Consider the following 21391-nt stretch of genomic DNA (forward strand, 5'->3'; position numbering starts at 1 on the left):
GATATTGGGTGAGAAACTTCCTATTAGATAAAGCCTCTGACTGTTCACAGGATAGGTTTAACATTCAAATAGAAATTTTGCATTTCATTCTTATCTTTATAATTTTTTGTGCATCAGTAACATCCTGTTTGTGTATCAGTTCATCCTCTTCTGTGCATCATTGTTTGCTGAAAAGACTCTCTACAGCTGTGTAACTGAGATGTAGAGACCTACTAGTACATCTGGAGCCAAAGCAGTGAAAACAGGATGTCTACACAAAAATACTTTCTTGATACTCTTCTGACATATATGCAAAAGTCAGCTTTAAATTAGGCTTCTTAGATAATGGAATTAATTTAGTCACATGAACTTGGAGCTCAGCAAAAGTCAGATTATGCTTCTGCAAAAAATATCTTTGAAGAGCATCTGTAGTCTTCAGCTGTTAAACTATAGGTTTGTCTACTGCATTGTGTAGTCAATTATATGACTATAAGGTATATACAACTTAAATAAGGAATCACGAGTTCCAAAAAAGATACAAAATTGGGAAACATTAGTTCTGTTCTTGGAATAGCACTCTTAAGAGCTGACTTAAAATGCTGCCATTTCATCACCATTAAGAAAAACAGATTAGGTTTCTTACATATAGATATTCACTGTATTGGTGAGTAGTCTCAGTTGTTTTTAACCACTCATATATTACTACTAATGAACATTCAATTTCCCCTAAACCTAAATAAAACACATATGGCAAACAAGTTAGAAATGAAAGGAGTTTATGTAGACATTCAACAGTACAGTGGTTGAATGAACATAAATTTTCCTCATGAGAGTTTAATGTGCTTCAAGAGAAACACGTTTTCATGCTCAAAGTTACTTTTAGACAGAAACTTTTTGTTGAAGATTAATAACAGACCAATTAAATGAAGAGATGTCTAAAGAATTGTGAACTTAGGAAACTAAGTGACTTTAAGAATAGGGAAGCATAGAAATATCTGATAATTCATGACACATTTTAATTATTTTTATTCATTTTGTTTAAACTGAAATCTTCTCTTACCATCATGATTAGGATTTCCCAAAGTCCATGGCTCATCTGAGTCAAAATGAGTGTCTCCCCCAATTCCTGGCCCAGGGAAATATGCATGGGCCAAAAATCCTCCCTCCCCATCAAAGGGAGAACTGTCTCCATGAAAACCTGATGCAAAAATGATCGTAATATCCACGTCTCTCTTGCCATTTTCTAATTCAATATAAGGAACTTCTTCAAATGTTAGAGGAGTTACATTCTGCCACACATCAAAGGCACGGCGAATGGCTTTACGAGTTTCAGCATCACCTACTTTTGGAGTGACGTTCTTAATGCTGAAAGAAACAGAGAAAGATTAAACAGATTAAACTTGACTGCTTACATCCATTTTTCCTTAATTATTAAAAAAAAGTGCCTCCACTAAAACAAACCAGAGTGGCATTATTTCCCTTAAGGAAATTATTTTTAATCAAGCAGGTGAGAAATTCCGTTAATCTGTGTAGTCCTTTATGCTAAAGCTTATTACATGTTAGCTGGGTTATTCTCAGCAGTGCAAAAACCTTATTTTTAGAACATGAAGAATATTTCTAAATGAAAAAATTCCTAGCAGTGGGATAACCAGATTAATCAGCCACTGACTGTTTACCTCCTGGATCACAATTCAAATCCATCACATCTAAAGAATGGCATGTCAATTCTGATCAGAAGCTTAAAATGTTTCTATTTAAATGAAATTTTTAACTTCTTAGCAAGTCTGTTAACAATTGCCGAGCTCCATACTGTGACCACCAACCAGTATTTGCAAAGCCTTGAAAATGGTGCTTGATGTATTTCCAACTGGATGGATAATTCCTTATCACAAATAAGGAGCTTGATGCTAATATGCCTTTTATAATCTGATTGCTTTTATTAATCATGCATAAGACTGTAGAGTTCATCAGAAAAATCATCTGATAGAACATAATTTTGTGTTAATTCTGAAAATAATATTGCTAAGTACAAATTACAGTCTCCACTACTTCTTCAATTACACCTGAGTAAAGGGCAAAGAAACTAATGTCAGAATTACAACTGAGTTCAAAGTGGAACTAAATTTACAGTAGAATTATCTTTAAAAACTCCTTTATTTGCTTTTATTTCAGAATTCAAGAATGCCAATTATTAGTTTTAGACTTATGTGTCTGTACTGAAACTGCTGCAATTTGATGCCACCTCGTTCATTTGACATGTTCTTGTCTAAATGGACAGCACGAGTTTCATAAGTAACATTCTAGAATGTATGTAAATTTCTATGCATCTACACAGCAAAATGTGTTAATGGAGAACAAAAAGAATGTCATGAATAGGCTTAAGAATAGACTATTTTTCAACATAGTCACAACCATTAGCTCTTCATTTTTGCCCGCCATAAAAAATAGCCTGGAGGCTACACTTGTAAAAAGCTACATCAGCAGAGGTGACCCACTGTTGAAACATACCACCCACTGTCTCACAGTGCTCACATCCACTGTTTCGTTTCCATAAACATTCAGCAAGCATTAATGGATGTCAGCAGGTGCCATTTTTTCCCCATGGAGGAATTTAATGACACTTTGTTTCATACGCACTTCCACATCAGACACCATTTGGTCAGACTGCCTCTCTTCTGCCATCTGTTACACAGCAGAATTGTATGTAATGAAATATTAGTAGGAAAGTTCAAACTCTACTGTCATACCACCACCATCCCCCTTTGATGTTGTGAGCCAGCATAATAAAATGGGAGACATTAGAAGAAGCCCCATACATAACATGCATTTTGCAACTATCTAGTAAAAAGCATGAAATGTGTAATTAAGAATTTCAGAAATTCCTAACTTTCTTTCTAAAAGAGCGTGGACTTAAAGATCATTCCTTTTTGTTTCTTACAATCTCAATCACAAGTGATAAAAATTTTCACAAATTGTTCTAATTGACGAATCAATACCAACTTCTCCAAAAAGGGAAAAGTTAAGCAGTTGGGAATCATCCTAGGGGAGGTAAGGAAGGCACATGAGCATAGTGCTTCTCCAAAGGGTGTAATATAGGTGTGTTTTTTCTGCAAATATAAAGTTCATGGCTTTGTTTTTTTGCTTGCACGTGTAGCTTTTCCGTTATCTGTTTTTTTCTCAGCCCATGTTACCTTTCTGATTCTCCAGCACATTTCGGAGAGTAGAGTGAGTGGCTGGTAGTGCTGAGCTGCCTGCAAGGGTTAAAGGTCAACACCTTTCCTTATAGTCATTTTATGTGGTTAAAAAATATTGGATGCACTGGTCTGAGGATCAGTCCCTGCAGAATCTCTCCCTCTGCGAATTACTATTTTAAGATGTCTCAGGAAGATTGTAACCCACCCATCCTGGGCCCAGTGAGAATGCACAATAATTTACCAACACGAATGAAAACAATGAAAACAATGAAAATCTCACAAAAGTACACTCACAGTGCCACTACCAAAAACTTCATAACAATTAACATGCCGCCATGCTACAAATATAAAATGAAAAGTTGGTGAATTTTGTCTCTCTCTAATCTGGAAGTGTGCACATAAAATGTCCCAGGTGAAGTTCATTGAAGGATTAGGTCCTCCATTGTTTGCTGCATACAATGAATACAGCTAATGAATCAGCACACTTTTCTAGAAAATAGATTATGTCTAGCAAGCCTGTTATTTTCTATGTAGTAATGTTTAACCTGATAAATTTACTATTATTTTTATTGTTTTCTATTTAGAAATCTTAGTAATGGATCAAAATCACACTTTGAGGCTATATAACCTGTAAAATGACATGAGGAAATGGATGAAAACAGATTGGATAAAAGCAGATTGGAGTTTTGCATTGGTGATGAATTAATTACTTGGTCTAAGAGGAATTGATTCACACTGTAATCCTTATCACTTTACATTTTCTTGCCTTTTCAGTGCACAGAATTAAGTTTTAATCACTGATTACAAAAGAAAAATTGAGCCATTGTTCTAGTGTCACATACATTAAATATGGTTGATTGCCTACGATGGGGGACATATTCCAGGGGCTTCAACTATTGAATTATTTTTGAAACGGCATTCTACACCTCAAGATTCATTGTCAAGAAAAGGGATTTTTCAAAGCATACATTCTATATTAGCACAAGACTGATTTCAGGCTTCCAAAATGGCCTTCTGGAGAGAGTAAGATTATGATGAAAAATGTGGCTTCCGAAAGAAATGAAACAAATCGGTAGTAATTCCAATTTCCAGAAAATGATTGGCCTTTTAGTGGGTTTAATACAAGCCATGTTCAGTCCTAAAATGCCAAATTCTTACACTTCTTTTAACAACAACATTGAAGTTGTCTAGCTGGAAATATTGCTTAGAATATTTCACCAGTACGAACATATAAATTCCAAAGAATTTCACATTTCTTTCATGGCCTCAGTGTCCAAAGCATGCTAACAAAATCAGTAGCTACAGTGTATCAGCTTTCAGAAATTCTACAACTCTTCTGAGAATTTGGTTTAGACATATCAGTGCAGTAGCAGATAAAGTCTTAAATGATCCCTTTTCTTATTACATGGATACATCTTAAAAACAGCAGTCACCTAAGATAGTGGTAACTGTCACTTGTAACATAAAAAAAAAGGAGCTAGACATCTTACATTCAACACATTCAGATAATCTGTCTCAAATAAAAGTAAGTAGGGAACATGCTGACTCAAAATCACTCCTGTTGCATGGTGGCAGCTCTACAAGACAAAGGCCATCGTAATAAGAAGGTGGTATTCCCTGAGTATTGTCTAGTGATCATTTCACAGAAAAGAAAGATAGTAGAGAGAAATCTTCAGTGCTGACATTGAGCAGACCAGCAGCAGAAGCTTACAGAGGCTAAAGACCGTACTTGCAGTTTCTGTCAAAGTTTGTTAATAAACAAAATTTGAAGAAGACTCATATTCTATTTTTAAAAAAACAAGCACACTGACAACTTTTGAAAGCTGTTATTCTTAGACAATCATAGGCATGTACCCACTGAATACAATATGGTTATTATTGCTGTTTGATGCAAACATAGTTTTCAATCTAGCAGTTGGTTTAGGCATTATAGTTTTTAAATGCATCTCTTGTAGAAGAAAGAAAAAGATTTCGTCCATGATATGAACTTTTCACACTGAAGTACTATTTCTACATATGCTTGAAGAGTCTTGTTTTGGAGACTATTTTTCTGAAACTCTACCTCATGTTCATTTTAAAAAAGCTTTGGGTTTTCCTTCTCTTCCTCCCCCACTTCCTCCAAAATAGCCTCAAAAAAATTCTTCATCTTTCAGTGACATATTTTTGGCTGCAACAACTTCAGGAGCCTTGTAAGGCTGTCAGGATATACCTCACTCGGCTCTGTAGAATCACTCCTTTGAAATTTAAATAGGGAATCACATCTTGACATTACATTTCATTATTTCTTTTCTTTTTTTTTTTTTTCCCCTTGCTATAAGTAGATCAGTTCATTATTTATTTATTTAATTATGTATTCTTTTCTTAAATTGGTTTACATTCTGTATATAAAATTAACACTACTGACCCAAACTAGACCCAATGCATGGTTCAGGAAACGTTAGATAAAGTTCCAAATACTTTTGCATAAAACTTAGCATTACCACTTATCTAGCAGTAATATTCTTCACAAGAGTTGTAATAACTCAGTGACAGAATCCTCCATGGGCTGCAGAATTTGATACTTCTTCAATGCATATAATAAATAATGTTTTAAATAGGTTTTGCCGATTTATCCACAGTACAGGATTACTACCCTGTTGTGATGATTACAGTGGATGTTAATGGGTGCTTTCAGAATTACTAGGTAACTATAATGATGCAACTTTTTCTATAACAATAATATATCAATTAAGTATAAATTTGGAGAATAGTTCAATTTCTTTCAAAAATTCCATGGTTTTTTTTGATCAAAAGTTGCAAATGGGAAACCCTAATCTAAAACAAGAAGAGACATAGAAGAAAAGAGAAGGAAATCCAACTGAATAGGGGAAAAGATGCAGTCAGTAATCTTTATGAAGTAATCAACAAATTCCAGATTTTTACATGATATGGAACAGTTGAAATATATCTTAAATTTTAGTAATTGGTTGAAACATCACTGTTCTTGTCAATCAAACCTAAACTGAATCTTTGCTTTTCTTTTTCATTTTTTATGATCCCAATCTTAACTTTTATTGAAATGAATAGATTATCTCTGGCCAAAGATATTTTTTATTTTGTGTCATGATTTCTTTAGAGACACTTTCCATCAAGTTACTTCCTTAAGCTCTCACTTCTTCTCACTTTGCTACCTCTTTAAAGCTATAACCTAAAAACCTTTCTCATGTAAAATGTGATCATGATTCATATAGCTCCTGCTCTAGCTTATTAAAGTCAAGACAGAGATATTCTTTTTGATTTTCTTGTTCTGTGGTCACATTAAGAATCATCTTACTGTTGCCACAGTGGACAGAATCTATAGCTCTCTTGACTCTTTGCTTTCATGGCTAATACTATCCCTGTAATTTGTTAAAAGGAGCTGAAAAGTGACAAAAGTAAGGTTCCCAAGATACAAAGGCAATTTGAGTAAATATTTTGCTTTTACAGGAGTGTGATCCCATGCTGTATTTTACTACTAATTAATTTGAATAGAATGCAAGACAAATGTATTGATGTTTAAGTATTTTATTATTTCAGGATTGCTGAAGTAGGCAATTATTAAAGAAATGAGAATTTATATTCTGCTAGGGAGATAAATCTTCTTTGAAGAAGGCTAATAGTAAAAGTTCATACAATGAAGAGTATTTTTACTTTAATTACACTGTGGAAAAGCATAGCTAATCAATTCAACAGGCTTTTAAGTAGGAATCCGCTCTCACAAGTATAGATTTTGGATTTTTTTTTTTTTATCATTGAAATTTTAGAATCTACGTAGTGTAATTTTAACACTTTTTATTAGGTATGTTTTACATTTCCTTCCCCTTTGGTTCAGAGGTGAGTGAGAAAGGCTGAGGTACACAATCATACTAACACTGTTATTTAAGAAAAGAAGAAGCATTGCTTTCATGAAAATAGATTTTGTGATAGCACAAAGATGGTTGTTTTTTTCTTTCTTTTTTTTTTTTTTCTTTGGGGATGTTGGGAGGTGCTGGAATACATGCTTAAATCAGCATGTAGGAAAAGAAGTTCTCAATTTTAGTCACATTCATAAAGTTTGATTATAGTGGTATGTCTAGCAGAACTAGGTAGATACCAGAAACTTTCCCATCTATCATAAAGTTGATTAGAAGTGAAAATTTTACAGTATTTTTGCTTGAAAGTTTGCAGGAGATATAAGTATAATGGCCTAAGAATATTTGATATGTCATTATTTAAGATCTAATTCTGCATCCATCAGTACTATAGAAAACTAATGCATAGTGTCAGGAATTATAATATCTCTGTCACAAGGATTGAGCTCTACCATAATCTGAGAGTTTACGAGAATTGCATTGTAGGAAACAACTAGTCTTCCTAGTATAAATCTCCATGTTTCTAGAGTTTACAGCTGCAAGTCCTCAGAGTTCCAGCAAAGCATGTCAGTAGGAATGATAAGAACTCGCAGGTGGGTAATTTTAAAAGCATCAGTTTTCAGAGAACCCTAAAAACTTCTTCACCATGCCACTCAGCATGCTTTCTGCATCTGCAAGTATCACCTCTCAAAATAAATCTCCATGTATTTTTCTGTGCTACTGTGACCTCTGTGATACAAGAGGAGCTACAGACCTCAGAACTGGCTACTGACCTGAAGGTTCAAGAGCACATCATCAGGGATTCCCATTGTCAAGTAAACCTCATGTGTATGTGGGGAAAAAATGATAATGAGGTACAGCCCAGTCCTATACATTCTAGCATGCTTCAAAATATATTACTTAGGTGTAAGTAAATATAACTGAACTAAAGCACAGAAGATTGCCTTCATGTTGAAGACTGAATACCAGATATTTCTGTTGCTCACAAATCAATTAAACTTAAAATCTTCTCAGCATTTCTGAAAAAACAAAGCAAAAACATAAACCCCAAACAAACAAACAAAAACAACAACCAAAAAAACAAAACAAAACAAACAAACAAAAGACAGTGTTTATTTCTCCTGATTTCTGTTTTTCACTTTTAATGGAAAGAGAACTTGCTCATGTCTTCATATTGATGGATCTGGCATTTTTCTTTAATAATCAAACTGAAATCGAGGAAATTCAGCATACATGGCATAGTGATAAGTAGAATTAATAAGCATGATTCCTCGATTTAGGAAATACTTATTTAATATTCATGGTGACAGTTATTTTAAAATATTATATTATCATCCAACTTGTTGCTACTTTGAATCAACAATATTTTCTAAATTTTCTCAATGCAGTTTTTTCTTAATTTTCTGTGTGACACTTAATCATTAAAGAAAAAATCTTTTTGCACATTCCAGTATGGACCATTTGGACTGTAGACACAAGATTGCGTATCACTAACAAGACAGACAGAATTTTTATCTTTGCCTACTGAAACTTCCAACTGGCATCAATTCATTTAACTGGACAGCAGAAAGATAGTCATGTTCACATCTCCATCTTTTGTTGCTTTTCAGAAAGCTCAAGTCAAGAATAAATCCAGCTTGTTAGGAAAGGAAGAAGACATTAATCTAGGGCTTGATGCAAGGCCCACTAAGTGAAGAGAAAGTTTAAATTATTCCAGCTGATTTGTGGTGAAGCCATTGGCCATCTACAGAGAAGTCGATTAAATTAATGCTACCTATTGATGTTCAACCAAATTGTATTTTTCTCGTCATCCAGAAGGCAGAATAAAGCTGCAGAACAGTGTTTAAAGTACTTTTAAAAATTTCTTTTTAAATGATGGTCATAACTCAAGGCAAATCTTAGATTTTTTAGATAGCATTCTTCAATTTTATTAAAAAAATATTCTGCAGAATGAATCATCCGAACAATGGACCAGTTACTGACTCTCTTAGTGCTTCAGTTAAAATTATGTATTGTATGCCAAGACTTCTTGTGAGGAAGACTTCATATGAAATAATTTTCTGTCCAGTTATATGTCTAAAGAATATATATAAACATTTATGTTCTATTTTATGAAGCTGATTTCTTTATCGATTCACAATCTTGCCCTTTCTTTAAAGTACTAGCTGATTTACTTCCCTATCAAAAGAGATGATTGCTTTCAAGAGTGATTTGTGTCTTGATAAACTTCACCTTAAAAAAAAATACATTAAAAAATCCCTTTATAGGATTCATAGATTTCCATTCTGGATCTATATTACGTTTGGTCAGAGACTGGTTTGTAACATGATACAGTGTAAAACATAAGGAAGAGTCAAGACTGTATCATTAATTTTTTCTGAATTGTTCTGTAATTGAACTACAGGTTTCACCACTTGCGTACACAAGATGGCAAAAAGGTTCAAATAATCACTTTCTTTTACTCCTTTAGTAAAAATAATATTAAAATACAACAGAAGTGTAAATAATACATAAGTAAAAATAACATTTACAAGGTATACAAGCATGAACTGTATCAACCAGAAAAGATATAGGAAGTAAAATTGATGTGTAGCTCCATTATAAACAGAAGATTCTAACAAACAAACTATTCACCAGTTTAAGTAAATAGAAAACTGCATTCCCTGAGGGAGATAAATTATAACTAATGAAGCACAATTCCCATTCTATGTTACTATTTCAAATAACATAATTCTGCATAGCAACACTGAAGACATACAGTTTTTTAAAACTAATGATAATAATATGTGGCCAAAAAGTTCCATCTTGAAATTTTGAGGAACTGCTCAATCTGAAAAATTACAAATTAAAAATATGGAAATGTAGGGGAAAAAAATGTAATAAAATTTGAATATGTGTCTGTTTTGATCCTTCTACTTATGATTACAGAGACAATGCAACAGGAAAAACACTCTTAACAACAATAGTTCTTTTAAATTTAACAGATGCCAGTGACAATACTCAGGGTAAAAATAGTAAGACAGACAGAAAATGCCAAACTAAAAATTCAAATAGACACAAATTAAACTGCATTTATATGTGCTCTCTATTCTATTTAACCATTAACAATATTTTGATATTTTTCTTAAAGTGATGATCATATACATAAAGCATTTTAGGATATATGGCATCTTAGATATACTCTTGCTGGACAGATTGGAAATTATGAATTTGTAGCCCTTAGAAAGGGCTTTACTCAGCATTATTTTCACCTCTTTGAGTGATGGAAGAGTCAAGAAAGAGCTTCACATCTGTGAATTTCAGAGAGTTCAACAAGGTTTTATAAATTTACAAATTAATATTAAATATCTTCTTGAAATAAGAAACAAACGTTTGAAAAGTTTGCCTTGTTGTAAAGTCCTCAGCAAAAAATAAACAAACAAACAAACAAAACAACAACAACAAAAAGACACCAAATATTATCAGAAAACCTGCTACGAACTGCTGTTAAGGCTCATCTTTTTTGCCTTTTTTTTTTTTTTTTTTTAACATACAACATACTCTTTTCTTTGCAGTTACTTCTCTTGTTTAGCAAAGTAGGTGAATGCAGGTCTATGATCAGATAACCTCGATAGACGGCATCTTTTCTTCATTGCTTATTCTGTGTTTCTATTCTGTTCTTTTCAGAGAAGTGGAAATAAGAGATAAATTTCTCCTCCTTTGGAGGTTTTGCTAAGTCTACTTAGCAGGCACAGATCAGACTACAAGGTTTGACTTGATAGGAAGGCAGAATGCAACTGGAAACCTGCGGTTTACAAAGAGATTGAGAAGTGGCAGTGAATAAAACAGAGCAAGCACAAAGCTAGAGATATGATCAAAAGTTTAGGGAACAAAGAAACTTAAAATGTCATTCATTTAACTGGAATTAAGCCTGTAAGCATGAAACCGCAGGGAAGAGGGAAGAATTTCTTTCTTTTTTTTCTTTTTTTTTTTTTTGATTGCTCTTAGTTGCTTTGAATTTTCTATATCCAGAAAAATTAGTATCGTATTATTTATTCTACTTTTTAACACTAAGCCTTGTTCTAAGCTTTACTAGTTCAAGTGTATTTTGGTCTGTAATTCACCAAAAATTACTACAGGTTATAAAAAAATCTATAATGAAATAGAAAATCAGACTGCATACAAAGGAGAAGGAAAAGCACACACTTTTAGATGATCCCGAATGCTTTTCTTATGTATGTATGCACACTATGTTTAAATTTTAAAATTCAGATAAAAGTGCTTTCTTATTCTGATCAGCTACGTATTTCATTTACTTTAAAATTAAACAGCATCACCCAGTGCAACTTGCTAATCACAAGGTGGTCAGTTCTCTGTCACTTGAAGTTATACCAGTGCTTAATGTCTTAAAATAAAATTCTCCAATTCAAATATAAGCCATAGCATTGATATAGAGTTACTAATGAAACCCTCTTCACTGTGGTATGAAGAACAGTATATATGACCACTAGAGCTTACGGACTTAAAATTTAATATTTATATGGGGTTATGAATAATGTCAGCAGTAAGTGAATTTAAAAACAATTTTGTCCCCTTGAATTCACTCTTCTTAGAACAGAAATCCCAGCGAGGCTGAGCAAATTTTCAATCAGGTCTTGTTGGAATCACTGGCCTGTTGAAAAACTGTATATCCTACATTGCATACCTGATATTTACTTTGGGCAGCAGAGCTCTAGCAAGTACACAACTTGCATCTTACCGTGGAAAGATCAGCTTTGACAGTATAGGCAACATACTGGGTAACTTATGTGCCAGACTCAGGAATTGCATGGATATATATCCCCACATCCCAGTGTACATTATCATGTAAACAGGAAAAAAAGTTAGGTCAGTGACTCACAAAAATGTAATCAAATTCATGGTTACATCAGAACATACCTGTAGGCCCCAGCATTTTACTGAGACTGACTTCCTTCAATAGCATATTTTACATACTTAAATTAGAGATCTCAATTTTATTAGAGTGCTTCCACTTTCAGAGAAATGCTCCCTGAGAAGCTGTTAAGAGGGTTATAAGGCAAGGTTAAGGACATATTGGGTGTTAATTTGATGCTGAAAGCTTTAGAGAACTTACTGTTTACTATATGCATTGATTTTGATGGATTTTGATAAAAAAAATCACTTGATTCTTGTGTAGCACATTCACACACACTTAACCAAGTATTTAAATCAGCATTTTTATAACATATATTATCAATAAACTTCTTTAAATATTGAAAGATAGTTCAAAAACTTACTTTTAAAATTCAGTGTGACTAATGACATTTATAAGTCTATATTAGTATTTTTGGTACCTGTAAGTGATATGCTTGTGTTGCCACTTCTGTCCTGTTAATGCATATCGTTTACGACGGATGTTAAATTTAGAGCTGCCTCTTGTTTGGTCAGGCACACCGCATCGAGGCTTCTTCATCCAGCTGCAAGAAATACCACATAGTTGGAGTAACATGGTAGAAAAATCATAGCCACTACACTAACACCCAACTAACAAAAACATTTAACTTTTTCCAAAGTTACAGTATTACCAAATTTATGCCTGCATGAAAGAATGGCTAAAAAGAGAAAGTTATCTTGTTACCAGATACATATTTTGTGGAGATTCATTGACTCTAATGACATTCAGAAGCAAATTTATTTGCTGTTGTTTTTACTAGTTTTCTTTTGCTATAACCACCGAACAAAGGCTTCACAACTAGACAAGTCACGCATAATTAGCAATTTACTCTGATTCATTCAAGGTAATTATGATAAGCCTTGCTTACTGGAGGTGATGTTGAAGTAAATACACACAGGTTTACTCAAATCACTAGTTACTAGATTAATTTTTGGTTCTATGATCCTTCTATTTGCCTCATCAACATTTTATTTAAAAAAGCCTCAAGTACTTCTAATCAAAGAGCCCAGACAACTGTCAGAACATTGAAACCTCCAACATCATAATACTATAATTTCTTTATTAGGTGTTCTTACCGTCTCACTGTCTTTCTACATAATGAAGAGAATCATCTCTGGAAATATCTAACTCAAGAATTCTGCCTAGGGAAAATTTAATATTCTGATTAGAATGATTTTGAAAAGATCTAATTCACAAGCAAAAACAACCATTGTGGCAGCACAAGACTTCCCACAGAAATGCTTAGTTTTTTGCAGTGGTCTTAATACTTCAAAATATTCCAGTATTTCAAACACCTCCAGTTTGACAACATTACAAATTATCAAAAGTGAGATGAAACACGATTTCAGCAGCAGCAGTATCACTGAAAGAACTGTTTCTCCCTTGTAGTATAAGGACTTATTTAGCTTGATTAAAAGGAACAAAACTCAGCTGAAGCAACATTTTTATATGAACTGGATAGCTGCAGCATAATTTTCCATCAGGATGATAGTCAGATTTCAGACATTACTTGTGTAAATAAAGCACAATCTTCTCTGTTACTTTTCCAGGTCCCTGACTTTATTTCTATCATACCAAATAATTACTGATGTAAAAAATACAGCTCTCCTATGGTATTTATGTATTCTATATTCAGGCTTGCATGAATGACTTTCTGACCATTCAACTGGCATCTAAGCAATGTTTCATAAATACATATACAAAATAGCTTTATGAATGGAAGACAGAGAAGTCACTTGAAATGTCATCTAATTAGAATGTAGAGTCCTTTTAAAAATATGTGCAGATAATAAAACCTCAACAAACAAACAAACAAACAAAACAAAACAAAACAACAACAAAAAAAAACAGCCAAGTTATTTAATCTTTACCTATAGATATTTGAAAATTATCTTATTTAGTCAAAATGAAAACATGGAATATTTGTGACACAAAGGACTATTATATATACATATATATATATATGTATGCATGTATACTGTAGTACCATATACGTATAAATATATGTATATACTACACAATCCAATGAAATCTTTGGTTTTTCCATTCTGTACTCAAGGAATAAAACATACATTGTAAGTTTTATAACTGTAACTAATACAGGACAAACTATATTGCATAGAATGAATTTTTGGAGACAGACTAATGGAATATGGACTTCCAGTCAAATCAGCCAACTAATTTTTATAAATGAGGCAAGCTTGTAATGCTTCATTTATAACTATGGATAGAAAACTATTGTTTAAATGTCTAAACAAAATCAGCCTGTAGGAAAATATAAATTTTAGTGACTGCATTAAGTTGACTCTTAACCCCACTTGTATTGATAAACACTACAGCATAATGTCAGTGGCTGCAAAAACTTTGATGGGTGATGCATCCATAAAGTAGTGCAATAGAAGAAACCAAAATTTATACATAGTAACCAACAGTTAGCTAAAATTTTGGTCTGTTATCAAACATGAAACAATGATTTGCTTTAATTTCTTGTCAGAATAATTACAGAGTATGTCTTGCACATAAAACTGTTGACTGTATGATATGTGTTTGTAAGGAATATAACGTTCTTTCTCCAGTGTCTGCAAAGACAATAGAGTAAAATATATAAAATTTATCCTACCAATATTTGCTGAAATACTCTGCAATTTTACTTCAGGTTCTTCTCATTTTTTATAGAAAGTGTTAATTTAGCAAAGTAGATATGAACAATTTCTGGGATGCATTATTTAGGTTAGCTCAAATAATAAAAGAAAATTATAGAGGCATATCTTAACTATAAACCAAAGCTGACTCTATTCTTAGTGAAATATACTTTATCAAATGAAATATTAATACTTTATCAAATGAGATTAAATTTTGGCATAGACATCACAAAGCTTTTAGATGTTGTCAGTAATACATTTTCTCACTGAATCATGCATGTTAGATCATCATGCAGCACCATGAGTTTTTATGGCATTTATATTATGTTTCTGAAACTGCACACTCAAATTGCAGAAAAAGACACGACACAGCATCAAAATAAAGTAGGAAGTAATGAAGAAAAACAAACAACCACAAATAACAACAACAAAAAAGCCTTTTGTACTTTGTTAGAAACAGTTACAAAAACATCAGAGTTGTGTATAAATACATAATATATCACTTACAGTTTTATTGTTTCATGGACAATAATTTTAAATAAATTGGATTAGTTCTTCCTCTCCTGCTCCTCTCCCTCAAAAAATTTAACTTAATCAGCTTAGCTAATGGAGCCTCAAATGAATCGTTAGAAATCTAAGCAGTCACAATTTGTTCTTCCATTGATTCTGAAGAGCCATGTACCTATCCAGAATATTATGCTTGCTTCCTTGTTGGTTGGCATCAGCAGGGGATTTTCCATGTTGTGATGCTGCCTATCTCACTTATGTCCTTATGGTTACATGAGAACTGGAACTGTGGTTCATACATAGCATAAATCACAATGTAAACCAAATGGAGGCTTTTGCACAAGTGGTTCACTAGCTTTCAGCAATGCATCTTCGAGTGACATTTCAGGAAAGATGCAGTTTTCTATGTTTAGTGCAGCGAAAGAGGTGGACTGTCAACTGATCTATGACCCAAATCCTAATTGAGATACATTTGCCAATTGGACTTTGTAACAAATTATTAGTAGTAAATCAGTATGACAATCAAGTTCAGAAATGAGACAAAGTGTTAACAATTTCCAGAAGATAATTTACATTTTCACATGTCTTAATGTTAAAAGTTTTTTGAACATTGACAGGCCTTATTTTGACTAGGGGGAAGGCTTCTGATGTCAGTGCTCATGAAATTCGTGGATACTTAGTGTGTAAAGTGTTCTTCCATCTTGGGGGTAATTGGCATAGAAAACATTCTTATTTATTTTCTTCTCAATATAGCTGCTAATAGCATAATATGATCAATGTCCTCCTTGTTCTTGAGTGCTTAGACTTTAATATATATTTTTTAATCTTTTTATTATTACTATTTTTTTTAAGTTGCATAATGGTAATTGCTGCCTCTCATCTGTGTTTCTGAACCTGTGGAAATATGTTATGCAGCAGCCCCTCAATATTAATATTTTATCAGTACTCAATAAAGAGGCTTAATTGTGACTAATGTACTCTATCTGTAGACTATGTCACATCAAATTCTTCTTAGGTCCATTAGTTTAAGTCTTGAAGAGCTATTTATGTCAAGAGAATTAAAACAGTTTAGACTCACAGAAAAGCTGAAAAGATTAAAATAAAAATATGCAGCAAAATTATAATGTTCCTCCAGTGGGAAAAAAAAGGCTGAAGCTAAACTTCCCATGACTCAGCCCAGGTGTCTAACCATATTTTGTTCTTTGGGGAGTAGAGGAAGAATTTATTTTTTCCTCCTCACCTTAAACCTTCAGAATAAATTGTAAAATACTTAAAACATCTTTTCTGTTTATCCATAATCAAAATTGTACAATATTTATTAAAAATAAATATTTGTTTAGTTGGAGATTTACTGAGTGGCTGGAAGAGCATTTTAAGAAGAAACAAACTCTAAAGACCACAGAAGGAAAATAAAAAAGAGAGTGTAAAAATTCGGTTTGACTTTATGGCTGGAAAAACTGCAGACTTTTATTTCAGTATAGTTTACCACTGAATTGCCCTGAATCTTCTTGTGTGGAGAGAGAGATGTGCTTTCTAAATGTCTTTATCCTTCTCTACTGCATTCTTTCTATTATTACAGGACCTTACTGGCACTCCCCTATGTAATAGAAAGCAGTCAAACAGTGATATATGATACTTTCAACCCTGTTACTAGGATGTTGTTTCTGCAAGGCTTCTCACTGAACGTCTGCAGAGGGAACAAGACCTTATCTATACCTTTTGCATAAACCCCAACATTTACCAACATAGACTGTTGAAACGATTTCTGCAGCTCAAAATTTACCACTGTCTCTTATTTTGTGACTGGTAATTAATGTAGATGCAGCAGAGATCATGCAGAAATAAAATTATATTTTAATGAATTAAACTTGATTAGAAGCTCTTCAGAGCACTATAGTGAACGCATTTGCCATTTATTTCTAGAGGATGATATTAAAATAAAATCAATCATTTATAAATACTGAATAGGTTTATTCAGCATCCTATACCATCCTATAACATCCTATCCATGCAATACCATCCTATCTGTATACCAAGAAGTTTCTAATGTACCCCTTAAAAATGCAAAACGCATTTTAGAAATAAAAAATGTATACCAGTTTTATGAGAAGAAAACAACTGACTACCCTTTCTCTACTTAGTAGCTTTTTTATAGGGATGTGAAAGACCAGGAAGCCAACTGTGGGTCCATTTCCAGAAGTTTGTTATTGAGTCATTGACTGGGTTTGTTAATACATAAATGAATCACATACAATAGTGTTGTACTCCATGCAAATATGAGACAGTATTTTCAATGGACTTGGCACTGTAATTTTACTTCCATTCAGAATGTCCCTCTTTTTTTACACTATTATGATGAGATCTATTTCTACCACTCATTGTTCCTCATCCCCAGCAATAAGCATGTAACAGCTTTTTCAAACCACCTGGGAAATAAATTAAAAACATAGCAAAATTAAGTGACTGGTGAGAAGAGGGAAGACGAACACTGCATGTCAAAGTAGTCCATGAGGGATTAACTGTTTCTCAGAACAACAAGATTCCTCCAGGAGACATTTGATAATGATGCTGCAGGACATTATTTCTCTGTAAATATTCTGAATCTTGATTCCTATCAAGTTACTAGAACAACTTCTTTTAATTGTTCATTCTTCTGCAGATTAAGAGGCACTTTGTAATCACTTTTCAAGACATGCTGGAGAAGCAACTATGCACAAGACGAGAACATGCGTCTGCAAAGTTCCTGCTGCAATCTTTATTTTGAAATCTCAGTATTTTTTTGTGATTATAATATTAATCACAAAGAAACAAATATTAAATTGTTACATATTTCTGGTCAAAAGACAGTATGTATTCTCTCTACATAGACAAAATGGAAAATGATTGCAAACATTTACAAATCACTGCCATAAATGAACAATTAAATATATATATATATATCCTTTGTTACATAGCCACTTAATGTAAGAGTATTCAGTGCTGTTAAATGATGGTAACTGGAGGCCACACTTGAGTTTAATAAGTTTATTTTTTCTCAGTGCAAATGAGACAAGTCTATAAGAATCAGGTCTGCTTCCAGCTTGACTCAAGTTAATACAACTCCAAATGTGAACATGTAATTCATTTGGCATAAGTTATATATACCTAAGAATTGCTGTGTGCTAGTCTACCTTTCTACGTAGAAGAAACTCATGTGATTGGAAAACCCAGTTTTCAATAGCTTGTAAAATGAATGCTTTGGGCTGCTGCATGGTTGTATACCTCTGCCTTTTACATAACTGAACAAATGAGAACAGTCTTGCAAACATAAAGTACTTTCCTTTGCAATTAAAGTTTTTTTAATTGTTTTAGCTTTTGTTTTGTTTTTAACTTGCTGACTGATGCTCTAAAGCAAGAGATGGCCTCTGCTTTACTTTTTCTTTCCTGCTCTCTAGTCTCTCTTTACTGCTACCTGTGAACAGATTATTTTCCTTTTAGTGAAATATATTGCCTCTTACAAATCTGCCACTAATGTGTCTTTATAAGGCTACAAGCAGTGGGTGTAGTAGCACTCTCTCCTCAAGGATCAATCAGTGGAGCTGTATAAAGAGCCCAGTCTTTCCACCCTGCAGGCTGGATCATAAACATACCTCTGAGCACAGCTCCCTTGCAAGGCATTTCCTGAGCCTACTGTTACTGCACTGACTTTTCTAAGGTCCTTTAAATTCCAAAACTGAGGGATGTCTGATCGACTCACCTCCCCTTAGGGCAGCCCTAAAATCTGCTTTGCATTATTGCTTTTCAATGCAATAATGCATGTGCCAGTGGAATAAAATGATTTTTCCAATTCTGCCAGCATTTTAGGTAGTCTCTTCCCTAAACTGTAAATGACTGAAAAATCATTCATGTCAGCTACTTTACCAGAAAAGAATTACAAAAGATGACACATCAGATTGGGGCTGATAGGGCTGATAAGGAATTTTTTCTCCTCCCAAAAAACACTTAAGAGAAGGAGGAGGAACATACTTCAGTAATGTAAATGTTGGATGTATTATTTTGTTATTGTTTGCTTTTCAAGCAAAGTAACTTCTTCTAAAATCATAGATAATCCTTACTGCATTTTAAATGGAATCACTCCAACACTTTGAGTCTTAGGCCCTGATAAGTTTTTCTCAATACTTCTAATACATTTCTAAAATTTGTCATAGTATAGAGTTGTTTGGAAGAGACTTTTAATCTCACTTTTCCACACAGTTTGTGCACAAAATCAGATGCCGTCTGCCTTACATGATTTCATAATTGCAAAGGGCATGCAAAATTAATCTAATTTTACTGCATGTGAAAATGACCACACTTGGTCTTTTGTTACTGGAAACCATGAAATGAATGGGCCATTGGAGTGTTCTGACTTTTTTGTTTTTTAATATGGATAAGGGAACTTGGAGTAAAGATTTTCCACTGTGAAACATTTCGTGAATTCTTGCCAGTTTGGATTAGGCTTCTCCAGTTTCACACTGATAGACTCTTGGCCTTTACATTAGTTAACCCTAAAACATTTTCTTTAGAATCACATGCCTAAATGTAGACAGCAATGACAGCTGACTACATGCTATCATAAAATACAGCAAAACAAGATGAAAATAAAAAAGTCAAGGAGAAGCAGGAAGATTTTTTGCTCCCCATCTGAAGATGGAATGCTATTTGGGTATTCTGGTCACCCTACTTTGCGTGTCATAAAGTTTTTCCATTTCTATTTCACTCTTCCTGAAACAGAAAAGTCAAGAGCAGTTCAGTACCAGTTACTTACTCAATCGTGTTCCTGTCCACTTTTCCTGTCATATTAATGCCATAGAACTGCTGCATGGCAGCTATAGCTGATTGCATGGTTTCTGCAGAGCGCAACACCGACATTCTGGGGTCAGTTGGTGGAAGGTAGCCATACTTTTGTAACCATACCTGCAATGACAAGTTCAGTGGCTATTAAATAGAAATTAGAGGTAAGTAAAATGCTCCCCAGTAATTAGTCTTTTATTCTATATAATGAAATTTCTAATTCATCAAGCATAAAACCTGTTAGTTTGTTGAAGGTATTTTTGCAGAGAAGAAATTCTTTGTAGTTTTTATTTCTTCTCCTTTGATAAAGATTCTGTTCTTTCAAGACTCGCAGAGTTTTGTACGCAGGAGTCAGCTCTCTTTATTATCTGAAACTACCTGCTTCAAATATTTTTAATGTATTTATTTATTTGAAGTTACAGCTTAAGCACCTATTCCTGGCTGTATGCACTTCAAAGAATTTTAAAGCAGGGAAAATTTAAAATCTACAATATATGTCACATAGGGTACACAAAAATATTCACCAACTATAATAAATCCACAATAGCTCTTACACACACTGCATTGTTATCTTCTATCGAAGAACACAAAAAAGAGAGTGAGGAGAGATTCAGTTTTCCAGGAATGTATAACTTGCATACTCATAAGCAAAGCAAGTGGTTGGGAGACAGGGAAGCAGCAGAGTCTGTGCACACTTACAGGAATCTCCCTGGTAAGAGGATCCTCCTCTTCAGATCAAGACAGATTTAGTGCCAACTGTTTATGCTCTTAATTGTGTAGAAGTGAGAGGAAGAGGACATGGTCCAAATAACTGAAAGCATTATGGATTAAAGCCAATATCTTAAGTACACCTGGAAAACTCTCAGAAACATGCTGTCCTCTTGAGGCAATGTTTCACAAACAAGTAGCTGCAGTTATCCTAATGTTTCTAAGTATTCTAAAAATCTAGCCTATACAAAAGACAGTGTAATGCTTCTGAGATGATGAGAGTACTGATATATCTTTGACAGTGTCTTAGCTTCTCATCCAAGGATTGGAACATCTCACTACAGTGAAAAGTACAAATATTGCCACTATACGAGCTACAGTTAGATTGTACTCCTTTCATTTCACTCCCTACAGTAACAAATCACCTGCAATCCCATAAGTCTGATTTTCCATTCTTAAAAAAAATAAGAGAGAGAATTATATTCAGTCACTTCCCTCAAATGTGTCACATCCCAGTTCACAGATCCAGAATCATTTACAAACTGCATCTACCTACTCTCCCTTTACATTGCACTGTGAGCTCTGTGTGTCTCATACACACAGTTGACACATAGTCTGACGCCAAACAGTGCATTTTACAGTTTTCAACCTTAAGTTTAGCTGGAGGAGTCCAGTCCAGATAGCCATGTTTGTTTGGCACTTCCATTTTACATAGTTAAAAAGAATAAGCTTTCCACAGAAGTACCT

General features: G+C 33.6%; 1 protein-coding gene across 2 annotated transcripts in view; it reads right to left on the reverse strand.

Annotated features, from left to right (window-relative positions):
• Window positions 1-21391, reverse strand: part of MMP16 (matrix metallopeptidase 16) — a 175779-nt gene that overhangs the window by 64872 nt on the left and 89516 nt on the right. For both annotated transcript variants that reach the window (NM_205197.3, XM_025147058.3), the window contains exons 2-4: window positions 19911-20059; window positions 12376-12498; window positions 1040-1344 (exon numbers count right to left, since the gene is read on the reverse strand). In NM_205197.3, coding sequence (NP_990528.2) covers window positions 1040-1344; window positions 12376-12498; window positions 19911-20059 — 577 coding nt within the window. The remainder of the gene's footprint in view (window positions 1-1039; window positions 1345-12375; window positions 12499-19910; window positions 20060-21391) is intronic.

The sequence above is a fragment of the Gallus gallus genome, chromosome 2 (genome assembly GCF_016699485.2).
Source record: "Gallus gallus isolate bGalGal1 chromosome 2, bGalGal1.mat.broiler.GRCg7b, whole genome shotgun sequence".
Lineage (NCBI taxonomy): Eukaryota > Metazoa > Chordata > Aves > Galliformes > Phasianidae > Gallus > Gallus gallus.